The sequence below is a fragment of the Notothenia coriiceps genome, unplaced genomic scaffold, assembly GCF_000735185.1.
Source record: "Notothenia coriiceps isolate Sejong01 unplaced genomic scaffold, NC01 NC01_scaffold00000463, whole genome shotgun sequence".
Taxonomy (NCBI): Eukaryota; Metazoa; Chordata; class Actinopteri; order Perciformes; family Nototheniidae; genus Notothenia; species Notothenia coriiceps.
Genome location: NW_011333164.1, coordinates 46,330 through 58,933, shown reverse-complemented (window position 1 = coordinate 58,933; position 12,604 = coordinate 46,330). Strand labels below are relative to the sequence as shown.

The 12,604-nt window shown below is 39.7% G+C and overlaps 2 protein-coding genes across 2 annotated transcripts in view; both read right to left on the bottom strand.

Annotated features, from left to right (window-relative positions):
- Window positions 1-232: 232 nt before the first annotated feature.
- plk3 (polo-like kinase 3 (Drosophila)) lies at window positions 233-8,736 on the bottom strand. The gene is made up of 15 exons (XM_010780232.1): window positions 8,415-8,736; window positions 7,369-7,476; window positions 7,141-7,257; window positions 6,780-6,909; window positions 6,567-6,654; window positions 5,983-6,078; window positions 5,632-5,830; window positions 5,270-5,396; window positions 4,924-5,039; window positions 3,652-3,772; window positions 3,460-3,543; window positions 2,862-3,024; window positions 2,545-2,674; window positions 2,288-2,398; window positions 233-2,128 (listed from the first exon to the last, which is right to left on the bottom strand). The coding sequence occupies exons 1-15, from the start codon at window positions 8,628-8,630 to the stop codon at window positions 1,931-1,933; spliced, it is 2,004 nt and encodes a 667-aa protein (XP_010778534.1). The 5' UTR covers window positions 8,631-8,736; the 3' UTR covers window positions 233-1,930.
- Window positions 8,737-10,585: 1,849 nt separating this feature from the next.
- cacybp (calcyclin binding protein) overlaps window positions 10,586-12,604 on the bottom strand; it is a 3,943-nt gene continuing 1,924 nt past the window's right edge. The window contains exons 5-6 of the mRNA XM_010780222.1: window positions 12,030-12,124; window positions 10,586-11,665 (exon numbers count right to left, since the gene is read on the bottom strand). Coding sequence (XP_010778524.1) covers window positions 11,494-11,665; window positions 12,030-12,124 — 267 coding nt within the window. The 3' untranslated portion in view covers window positions 10,586-11,493. The remainder of the gene's footprint in view (window positions 11,666-12,029; window positions 12,125-12,604) is intronic.

The window sequence follows — 12,604 nt, the reverse complement described above, 5'->3', positions numbered from 1 at the left end:
ACACTATTCTTTAAACCATGATGAGAATGACAGCAAAGTCTTGGTTCCCTTTGAATTTTTTTTTAAAAATTATGCCACAAAGGGTAGCATGATAATGTTATTGGTGAATGTTCCATCATAAACCAAAGATACAAATACTGAATTAAAAAAGTTTCTCCAATCTAGTAAGATATAAAGCTACAGCAGATGCTCCAAATATTCCAATGAGAAAAAAAAGAAAAAAGGTAACAAGTTAATTTTCAATAAACTTTATTTTGTCCCATTTCCCCCCCAAATATGTTACATACAAAAGGTGATCGGAATTGAACATTTCCTTGTGTCAAGACCATAACATTTACACAATAAATAAAAAACATGTATAAATAAAAAAATAAATAAACAGGACATTATGTGCCAAAAAATAAAGACTATTCTGAATTGGCAGATGGCTTTCACAATGTTGGGTTTTTGAAAACACATGTACGTAATACTTGCATTCCAGGTCACAGTTTTTAGGATACAACTCTGGGTTGAGAAAGTAATGTAAACCAAGAGGATTACAGTACAACAGAGTACAATGTTTTTTCCATAATAGATATTACTGGGATATATACTTATGATACCAGTTGTTCTAAAAGCTTATACCAGGTAGTGAGTGTAGTGCTAATGGACTTACTTTTAAATTTTGCTTAAAGTATAAAAGTAAATGCCACCTGTAAAACCCATCTCTCAAATCTTGTTTGTATCCAGCTTGACATTCACAAAGGGTTGTTATTGCACTATACAGACATCCCTCAGAAAGGCACTTTTATCCCCCTCCCCACCCTCATTTTCCAACCAGCAGTTTTGTTTACCAGCACATGTGTGGCACACACATTCACCTTATGAACTGTGAATTTAAAAATGAATCATAAAAAAACCGAGAAAGAAAAGGCCTTTTGGTGTGTTGTTAAAAACAAGTGGGATTAAAATGTTTCGCTATCAAGATGAAGTTACTAAAAGAAAAAACAAGAGTGCAAAATTGTGTTGCTCCCAAAGCCCCTGTAGTATGCCGTGTACCACATCAGTGACATTTCTTTCTAACAACTATAACAAAAAGATAAAGTGGTGTTGGATAGATCACCATCATCAAATAAGGCCAGGAATGTTACTTGTGCATGTGAGGTCAAGATGGTAGTGTGATCCTAGTTGGCTCTATGTCTCCTTTTTCTAAAACAAGAAAAAATAATGTGTGTGCACCATGGTCCGAACGGCCAGAAACCAACAGAGGGTAGGAGGCTCTCTCATCCCAATCAAACAACAGTTCTTCCCAAAGAATCTTTCAGTGCTTGACAACAGTGCAAGTGACCTTGCTGCTAAAATAAGTTTAGAAAACAGAGCCTAAAAGAATTCCAGCTGCAATATTGTCCTTGTGCCATTGCAAGCTAAGACAAGTTTAGTGTTAAGATACTTTTGAGAAACCATGCCTGGATTATCTTCAATCAGGGGAAGCTGGAGGGTTGATTGTTGGCTTTGAAAGATCCAGCCAAGAAGCAATGGTTGTGAGTGAGGGTAGGTAATTGGGAGTTTGAATGTTAATTTAGGAATCTGCCGGTAAGGGATCCATCATATCAGGCCAGAGAGGAGTCTCTTATTTTAGGCATCAATACCTTCACGGTGGACAGGACAAACCCTCGAGGCAGATGCTGCATTGGGCAACCTCCTGACTGCTTGATGTTGATCAAGGTCAAACAATTTGAAAAATCAGCTGCCTAAACACCAGTTCAGAAAAGAATATATGCTCAAATCCTCAGAGTAGTCTTCCTTCCGTCAACTAAACAGGCGTCAGCTCGTCCTGGCATTGAGAAATTAAGTCAACCAGTCAGGCTGCCTAAAAGCGAGGTGTTAACCAGTCAGATCGCCTCTAAGGCATCTGCCAGTTAGGCAGCCTGGGAGCCAATGAGCAGCGGTCTCAGGCATCAGCGTGGTGTTGGAGCAGCTGGACCACGTATCGCAGGCGGTGTCTCAGCTCTGCGGTGCAGCCCATCTCATTCAGCATGCTGAGGAGGTACGTGTACGAGACGCGCTCCCGGCTGATGTAGGTGAGCAGGTAGGCGTCATCTGAGGACTTGCACAGGATGATCTTGGTATGGTCAGCATAGAAATTAACCTGGAAGGATTTAAGAACAGAGCATGAATGTAAGAACAAGAAATCCATAATCAAATATAGTAGTTACCAATGTTGGTAAATGCTATTCTGGGTATAAGAAAAATCTAAGACTCAAAAGAATAAATAATTAATTTATAGAATTAATGAGCTTTTTCAAACCTGTAGAGTGCCATTGTTGAAGAGCATGACAAGAGCATGGTCCGTCTTCACCCACTGGAGCAGGAAAGGAGGGCAACCCGATACTTGATTGTCACAATGCAGATCACCACCCTGAAGAAGGCATACAATGATTAGATCAGAGGATGAGGAAAACCATTGTCTCATTTTAATTAATTCATTACACAAAGGCTATCCAAAAAGTAATTGAGTATTTGTGGCTGAAGTCTTTTGGCTAAAATTAACCACTTTGCTCATACCTCCATAAGGTTCTGCTCCATGTAGTTGGCCATGAGCTCTACAATTTGTTTCTGGTTCCGAAGCTGCTCAGGTAGCGCAGTAGTGGGGAAGGTGAAGTGTTTGTTGTTGGGCAAGCAGTAGTGGACCGTCCTGGTTACAAAAGTGAAAGAAAATAAATCATAAGTTACTTGAGGCAATTTGAAAATTAAAAAGTTGATTTGAAATAATGAGTATGAGAAAACTGGTGTAGTTTGAACCAATCTGTTAAGTGGTTCTGAGCACACTGTAATGTTTCCGTAAGGCAAAGCAAATACTGTAGCTCTAAAAAGGTACTTACTTGCGTTGGTCACAAAGACTGAGGCGTGTTCCCTCATTGAAGAGCACTCCGATGCTTTGGTTCGAGAGCTGGTAGCCAAAACCATACTTGTTTGAGTAGTCGACCCATTTTGTCACCCACAGGAAGGACTGGGGCCGGGACAAACAGGGTGGGTTCCTAGTGGCTGGAGAGATAAGAAATAAAGAGATTTAGGGACTATGGAAAAACAAAATGATGGCATATCAAAACCAATAGAGGACATTTTATGTGAAAGTCACCATTTAAAACGTTTTTTATGCCACAAATGTAACAAAGATTGTATCTTAAAAAGTGCGATTCAGATGTGCTGAAATGGCTGAGGCAAGGTAAAGAAATGGTTGATTAAACTGGATGATTTCTCATGATTTCCAATTAAAGTAACAAAAGGAAGATGGTTAAGCATTTTTATCTGGTGTGCAGTTATTGTGCTCTGAATCTCAGATGCAGAATGCTACTCAGACTGTACACTTATTGTCTTGTGTTTAGACATGTTGATCTGACTTGCCAAAAAGTGATACAATTATGCTGTTTGCCAAAAGTGCTTTACATTTGTATAGCTCAGTGTGTTTTGCTCTCTTACCTGCAGGCATGGTAGCAAGGCAGCTGTTGAGAACTTTCAAGGCCGATTCAGAAACAGATGCTGGAGTCGGGATGTCTTCACATGCTGGAGAGAAAACAAAGTGTTAAAAAGAAAATGTTGTTGACAGATGAGAATTTTTATTTTTTACAAAAAGCAATCAAAAAGGCAACAAAGAAAAGCATTGCCGCTTACGTTCAGTGCTGCTGGCCGTTGTGCCCTTGAAGGAGTTAGAGAGTGACTTCCTTGATTCCTCCTCAGCAGGAGTGGGTTCCAGAGGCAGGGGGCTGACCACGTGACCAATGGGACAAGGCACCTGAGTAGCAACAAAAGATAGACATGTTCACTAATTTGTAAGGGAAAACAAAACTGATAGTAAGAACAGAGGAAGGAAATAATGACACCTAGAATAACCGCATGAGTTTTATTAATACCTGAAACACACGCTTAGCATTTGTGGGTCTATCGGCCAGAGATGCTATATTCAGCTACAGCTATACAGTTGTCGCGTCACAGGTTTCATATGTGCAAATGTTATGCACCTTGCCATCACACAGGGGTTAAACTGCTTTAATGCCAGTTACCATAGGTGCTTTGAAAACATGCTGCAGCTTTTTCATTTGTAATGTCAGGTTATCAGAGGTCATTTTGTGCTAATCTGGTAATTGGTTTGTAAGCCTGTGCGCATTTAAAAAAAAAAAGTCAATTACTTTTGACAACTACTTTGTGTGATCAGCAAATGCCTCCTGACTAACCTGGTTACTCCGCACATGCTCATTATCAAGCTGACAAAGAAACATTCACACCAAAGTGCAAACTATGATTTCCTATTGGGCTCTATAGAATAGCAACTAGACCAGCCTGAAAAGGGATTGGCCAACTGAGCTTCCTACTGCTGTGGCATTAGTCTAAGCTCTGGTTCTGAATCTTTTTTATAATGAATGCACAGCCTGTTCTAGGATTAATATGGTGTAGTAGAGAGAAAAAAGGAAAGGATGGATTTGACTATTTATCAAGTATGCAGTAACAGTTTCAGAAATTACAAACAAAAGCTGGCGTCGATAAGTGTAATTTGAAGGACTTTAGGGAAAGAAAAAAAAAAAAAGCATTAAAGCCAGAAAAGCAAGCTTCTATATCCTTTCAAGAACAACGACTGACGTCTAAATAAAAAGCATAATTCACTGCATAAACAATATGGCTGCCCTATGTTCAGTCAGTTAACAATTCCATTGCTGTGCCATTTAAAAAAAGATAGCTCAACTGCTAGAATAAGCATGCTGCAAATATGTTAAGCTTGCTTCAAAACACTGAATGCAAAGCAATGATCAGACATAAGAGGTGCCATGGAATATTTATTTACTACTTCTGGGACTTCGTCAAGTTCCTGAAAGTAACTTTATGTAAAAAATAAAAAATACAAAAAAAGCCAACCTTTGCAGATATAGGACAAAACTAAATTATATTTACCTCATTGGGTCCCACTGTCTTGTAGCTGATCTGCCTGTTGATGGAACATTTCACGATGCCAGACACCAGCTTGGAAATGTCTTTGTCATCTTTTTCCTCTAATGGAATCTTCTCCACTGCAAAAAATAAATTACGTCATTGTAGACAAACATTTTAACTACAGGAGCGATGCCTACGGTAGTTCTAACATGCTTGAAGGACACTAAACACAATCCAGTAATTCAAACATCAGTTCCCTTGAGAGTATCAAGGTGACAGGTGTTGAGCAAAGTGACATTGCATCTTAAAATAGCAGAATAGTTAAAAAATGTTGTCTCTGTAACTCGACTGCTGTGCTGCTGCTTACCTTTTGCCTTCTTCTTGCTAAAGAAGCTCTTCGCCATCTTAGTGAAGAATTTCTTGGCAGGGCTGGGTGGGTGGAGCTCTGGCACCATCAGACAGCTGCTAGGGGGAAGTTTATCAGGGGTGAAACCCTAGAGGAAGAAAAAGGGCAGAGAGGATAAGGAGGCTGTAAGGAGGAACAAAGCGGTGATACGTCAAGCACCAACACGCGATATTCTGTTCTTGTTACAAGCACCATTGTCTCCACTCCCAAAAAAACATTATGATCTCAATCCAATAGAAAAACATGTGACCATAAATGGATGAATGCATCCAATCCAGTTATTGTTCTTTAAACAGACTGAATGAGCATGAGTCTTTACGTACTTTGGTGAAAAATTCATGGTTGAGGATTTGATCCAGTGCGAGTCTGTCGCTGGGGTTTTTCTGCAGGATGCCTGAGATGAGTTTCTGTGCAGCGGGGGAAAGCGAGGAGGGCAGGTTGTACCGAACGTCTTTTATACATTTGTAGGTCTCCTTCAAGTCAAGTGTCTCAAAGGGTGGGTTGCCGCACATCAGTGTGTACCTGAAGGTGATAAAGCGAGGAAACCATTGGTCAACTCAAGATCATTCAGACCAATACACATTCTTAGTGATTGGATAGAATGTCTTCATTCTCACACTGACTACGATGAAACACAAATGTTATATTGCACATGACCGGAGCATATAACTTACATGACGCATCCGAGGGACCAAACATCGGACTCTGTGCCGTGGCCCTGTCTGTTGAGCACCTCAGGGGCCAAGTAGTTGGGAGTCCCACAGATTGTTCTGAGGAAAAACAAGTACACGACAGATGTTAAATGATGCATCAAACTACTTTCTCTTCTGAAGATGCATCATGCAGACGATGAAATGGTGGTTGCCACTCATTCTTCTGGCATTCCACAGGAAGGTGTCAAAATAGTATTGAAACTCTGCTCTAAGCGCTACATTCAACTGCCACCTGGAAACCGGCTTAGTTAGGGACTTACTGGAGGGGGGGGGGGGGGGAGGCTAGTGGGAGGAGGAAGCTGACTGGTTTGTGATTAATGTGCACTATTCAAGCGTGAAAAAGATTTCTAAGAATGTAATGTTATCTTTGGGTTATATTTATGTACGTGAACCACGCATGACATTTAAATGAATTCAACTTCATAAATCTAAACTAAAACGTGAAATAAATCCCCAAAGCCATGTTGAATTTTGAAATATCTCATTTGAGCCTTAAAAAATACGCAACTACTTAAAAATAGTAGCTAGCAGTTAAAAATTCATACTTTTTCCTCTGCTCGGCTGTCTCCAGTTTAGCAGCGAGACCAAAATCTCCCAGCCGCAGCTCCATGTTCTCGTTGACAAAGAAGTTGCCTGAAAAAAGACAAAAACATTTGTCCAGTCAGCATTCCAGAGATACCATGTGGATTCCCAAAGTCACAGCAGATTCCTGGGATGCTTGCTGTGGACGTACATCGCTTTGTCACATGTTCACATACCTAGTTTGAGATCTCTGTGTAGGATCCCTCTGCTGTGGAGGTACTTGAGGCCAGATATGATATGTCTGAGGTAATATCGCACTTCTGGCTCTGTGAGCGTGTGTCTTGCCTTCCAAATGTGTGCTAGAGACTGCAGAGACAGAGCAATGAAGGAAATGTCAACCATGCTTTCGTCACTGAGACTGTACAACACTGCTGCATAAACACCACAGTCGCGGGACAATGATTAAGGTTAGGATGATTGTGCTTTGTATACTTTAACCCAGGTTACATAAATACAATATATTGTGTCACTGAGCAATGATAAAGAAAAAACACATGCAGGCTGCGCACAGTGTTGTAGAAATGTTTGAAGTCTTACCTTCCGACTGCAGAGCTCCAAGAATATGTAGATGTTATCTTGGTCTTCAAAATGATGGGAGAATTTCACCACATGTTTGTGCGACAGGGTTTTGTGGAGCTCGATCTCATTCGTGATCTGTTAAAAAGGTGACATCAGTCAGTTTGTGAGCGCAAAAACAATTCAGATATTAAATTCAGGTAATGATTAGGCCTCTATGAATACTGAGACAAACAAGCCGAGGCACACCTTGTCCCTTTGGTGTGGTTTGGAAACCCTGCTCTGTGGAATCACCTTCACGGCATACATTTTGTTGCTGGAGAGATCGGTCATCTCATAGCATCGAGCAAAGCCACCCTTGGGGAAAAAAAAAAAAAAAGGATGATCAGTTGGGAAAAGCAGCAGGTTAAAAACCTGCACTGGCCATAAATAACCTGCTACATGGCGATCAATAGCTGTACAGCAATCAAAAGGATTAAGGTAATGCTTGGTTGGGGGGGGGGGGATGCATTACAATAAAAAAAACAAGACATGTTTATATGTATACACATGCATGATTTTGTAATCAAGATAATTAATGCATCTTTCGTTGCCTTGGATGTTCTCATATGCCTCCAAAAACCGACATTCAGCCTTGATTTGTTAACTACTGTTTATCAACGCATTTTTCTAGATGCAACCAAGACTACATGCTTGAGGACGTGAAGGCTGGGGCAGACAGAGCTGCTGCATTCATTAACTGTGAAATTGACGGACGTTTCCAGCTCTGCGGCAGGATCAGCGGAGGAACACAGATTTGGCTGGCTGCTCGACGCAGCGTATCGATGATGAGCAACATGTTGATACAGGATCTCCATTCATACATGGAACATACGTCTCAAATCATTAAAGATGCGATGGTATTGTGAGAGGAGAGATGCCTAGTCAGGCAGGCACATTATTGGGTTAACAGTCTCCTGAGATGTCATTCAAATGTGCGGATTCTGGCGTATAATTATTGGCTTTTATAGAATATGTTGCCAATCATGTGTGCGCACATGAGCGACACACCTTGCGCCTGATTCATTCAGCAATGATTCGCACAGCAGGGAGATATTGGCCTAATCCACCGCGAGGTAATTTAGTATTCCCGCATTAGTGTCACACCTGAAACTGATTAATAATGAAGACAGATCGACCTTTAATAGTGATTCTCTCATAACAATTCTAGATCAATGTTTCGCCTCGGGTAAGACGCCTCTAAACATATCTGTGGTGAAGCGAGACATACACATGAAACAGTTAAATCTTCGTACCTTTCCCAAAAGCTTCCCTTTACTGTATGATCTTCCCGTTTTGGAGTCTGTCACCACCTGGGCCAGCTCCGGTTTGGTTTGTTCGGGTTTATTCCTGCTGGCTTTCACCTGGGCAGAGGATTGTTGGGGTCCACGCTCCTGAGCAGGTTTAAACAAATCAGCATTCGTGGCGTGGCACGAAATACGCTGCGCCGCGGTGAAACAACCGGTATCCATTTCACACGGTAGCGTAAATAATAAGTTTGTATTAAGTTCCCTTTCGATCGTTTTATCGGTAGTTGGTCTGGTCTGGTGCGTAAAGTATCGTCCACCTCGTCCAACTGTATCCATCTGGCGTCTCTGGGCACGGCGCTCTGAGTTTATATAGGCGAGCAGCGACGTCACTGAGAGGGGCGGGGCGAGTTGCTGCACTGGTGGAGAAAGTCCAGACGGTTTGCTCAGACACAATCTCAAAAAAAAAGAAATAACATGATCCGGTATGTAAGAAAAATATGAATGAAAAAGCCTATTTGAAAGTTTAATGAATGTTGGTGATCATGTGTCAGTGACGCCGCGAATAAGGACAATGACACGCTGTAACCCGAGCAGGGGGTATCCACTCTATGCCAGGTTTAATCTGAAACTCAGTTTACTGAATGGTTGCCTAGGACAGTGTGATGATGCACATGTGACCCATCTAAGTGTATTTTTATTCTTATTCTAATTATTTCCTTTTTTTAAAATGAATCTTCGGTGATATACCTGAACTTTGAAATGCCATATCATTAAGTTTAAAGTTTTTGTTTAAAGTGTGCAATTAATAGTTTGTCAAGCTTGGTATTGTTCTGGCTTTATTACTAAAACTATTATCTATGAAATAATGAGATTTCTGCGCCATAAAATGAATTTTGATTGATGACTTCCAGTTCACAACATACGCTCATGCATCTCTGGGACATTACAATGTCATGTTACAAATTGGTTAGCATACTAGCCATATACTACCATGGAAATACTACAACAGCTGATGTAAGTACTCCCACCTGTAGGTCCAAAATATCTGTGACTCACAAATGATCGTCAAAAAATACTGTCATGAGCCTTTATTTAATCAAGGGAAACTCCAGGAAGAGAAAATACGTGGTTTTCTGCCAAAAAATGCAGAATCATAGGAAATATTAAAAACAAATTCTATATTGGCTGCGTTTATGTGTGTATAATCCCAGAGGAAACTCATGCGAACAAGTGATCGCAGCTGCCACCTGGTGGACGAAACGTGCAGGTTGCTGGCTCATGCACTGCACAACTTTATATGTATATAAATAATTTTAAACTAAATGTATTCACTTCTCTACATCCTGTGACTGTCTATAGAGACAGGACAACTTATGTTCCAGTTAATGCTCTACTGCATTACAAGCAAACCAAGTTAACATCACCAGGACGGAGCTGCCATCCATGGAGGACCTTTACTCCCAGCGGATCAGGAAGAAATCCCTCAGGATTATAAAAGACCCCCATCATCACCCCAGCCACAAACTGTTCAGTCTGCTGCCGTCTGGCAGGCGTTACTGCAGCCTCCGGACAAAAACAACCAGATTCAGAGACAGCTTCATCCCGCAGGCAATAAGACTGTTAAACAACTGAACTGCTGAAACAATTTCATAACATTCATCTGCCACTTAGTAATTATTAATCTATTATCTAATTCCAATAATTTATAGACTCGTATTGCACTATTCCACTTTTTTTTAAACAATTTTTCTTTTTGTATTACTTTTAATATAGTATATTTTAATATTGTCTGATTATCTGTATTATTGTGTTGCATTGTTGGAGAAGCCTGTGACCTAAGATGTTCAACGACATAATTACTCTGTAGCTATGTTAGTTTGACAATAAAGAACCTTGAACATTTGTCAAACATATTTTGGAACATTGCTTATCCTATCATGTTCTTTAAAAAAATAAAGGGTTTAAGATTATGTTTAATGAGTCGTTGTCTTAAACTAAAATCACCTTGTATGTGAGCAGGAAGGCCTCTGTGAAGGAATATCTCAATTATGACTACACAAAAATGTAACCATTCAGCCAAGACGGATCACACTCATAGTGTTTATGCAATCTTATGTCAAATGAAACAGATTACAATATTATGAGCTCAAAAACTAGAAGAAAAAGCGGACGCAAAGTAGACCCAGTTCCAAGATCTGTATTTGTGAGAACATTTTTGAACAACCTGAGGGCGAGCAACAACACATGCAAAACTATGAAGCCAAAGTAAAATCAAAGTAATCAATACAAACATTTTAGACATTCACAAACACTGGAAAGAAATAGGAAACTCCAATAGTGCTTCTGTAAATAGGTTTAAAGTAGCTATCAGTCCAACACCATGAAAATGCAACAGTAACATTAATTAATGAAAATAGAATGTGTTTCAGAGCATTTTATTATGCAACAGGAATGGGTAAAATTTACATTAAGACGCCAAACACAGATCTATGCATTTATGTTTCCTATTACACTAGATTGATGTGTAAGCAGTAATGTCCTTGCCGGTTTCATTTGAAATATTTTTGGAATGACAACAAATGAAATGTGCATATGAAGAAGACATTGAAAGAGGTCAAAGGAGCCATCTTGTTGTGTTCATTAAAGGAATATGAGCATGACTTTGGCAAATGTAGGCTACACTTTTAAATATCAGCTCAGTTTAGCTGCACAGGAACAAAATTAAGGTTTGACTTTACACAACACTGCTCACATGTTTTATTTACCATGGTCCAATCAAAATTTAGAAGTACTAACACATATTAATCTAAAGAAAAACAACTTCATTGTGGTCCTTCAACACAAACAAATCTGTTTTCATTTGTATGACTAGCAGGCGATTGGTGGACTGATTTTAAAAGCCAGGCTAAAAATGTGACAATCCAGAGCTTAGACATTATTCCCAAACCCTATGTATGAGCTGTACACTTTTAGTTTTTGTTGAAATATAATTGACTTCACTCCATAACATGTAATATTCAACTCATGTCAGGTGCATCCCTGGCAGCTCTCACTTGGTCCTGCTGTGGAAACACATTGAATCATTTCAGAAGTCCATCATGTCTTCTCCGCCTCCTCCTCGAACTTTCTTCTCTTGACTCTCTGACCAGGCTTTGTTGATGGTTCTCTTCATTTCATCATCTCCATCTGAGTAAATCTTTTTCAGCATAGTCATCAGGCCATCGCTGGGGTCTGCATTCGCTTCAACATTGGGTTTACTGTAGGGGGACATTAGTATAACAGTTGTTATGTGTTCATCAGAATAGCAGGAGTTTCCATCATGTAGCCTGCACACATGCTACATTGTATACAGTGACACCTGGCTGAGAGATGTGGTACTGCACTGCAGAGGTGTATGAGATTATGTCATTTCTTACACTGCTTTTACCAATATGTCCTTAGCTATTCACAACACATTGCAACAGGAATTAGAAGTGGTATTAATCACACATGTCATCATATATATTGTACAATATCTTTCACAAATTAACTAATTGGAAGCATGCAGCGGCCTTATGTCACCTAATTTGTGCAAATCACTTGAACTAAAAGTAACCAATTTCCATTTCTCTTTTAACTTACTCTTTGTCTTTTGTCTGCTTTTCCGCCTTCGTTAGGCACTCCCAATTCTGTGTTGTTTGCTTCTTGCACATGAGCAGGAGCATGTCTGTTTTTATCTGTTGAAAGGGGAAAAAGAGGGTTAAAGGAATTTCAAAAAATATTTTGCTATTCTATTTTCCCCCAGAGAACTTAACGGGTGCAAGTCAACACTGAGCCTCAATTCAGCAGTTGTCAGGAAAAGGGACTACTATGTTTCTTTGATTTTGCTGAATCTGTAAAAAAGATTTAACTATTGTACTTTGCCCAAAGAAACAAAAAACAAAAAAAATTCTATGTAGTAAATAAGTGCGTTTTAATTCGGCTTTATAGTGGACACACACTGTTTATGTAGTTCAAGCAAACACAAAGGGAAACATCTTATTTTTCCTATTTCTCATTTAGAAAAAACAGTGTCGGAACAGGTTGTAGTGTGATTGTATGTAAAGTAGGGCTGCTCAATTAATCGTATTTTAATCGCGATTACGATTATGGCTTGCAACGATTACGAAAACAACGTAATCGAAATAAAACAATTATTTTTTTATTATTACTTTTTT

Coding starts and splice junctions, on each gene's coding strand:
- plk3 (XM_010780232.1), bottom strand. CDS start 8,630: ATGGATACCGGTTGTTTCACCGCGGCGCAGCGTATTTCGTGCCACGCC. Junction 5,397..5,631: donor ACCATGAATTTTTCACCAAA/GTACGTAAAGAC, acceptor TTCTTCCTCTAG/GGTTTCACCCCTGATAAACT. Junction 2,399..2,544: donor TGGAGCAGAACCTTATGGAG/GTATGAGCAAAG, acceptor TGCCTTCTTCAG/GGTGGTGATCTGCATTGTGA.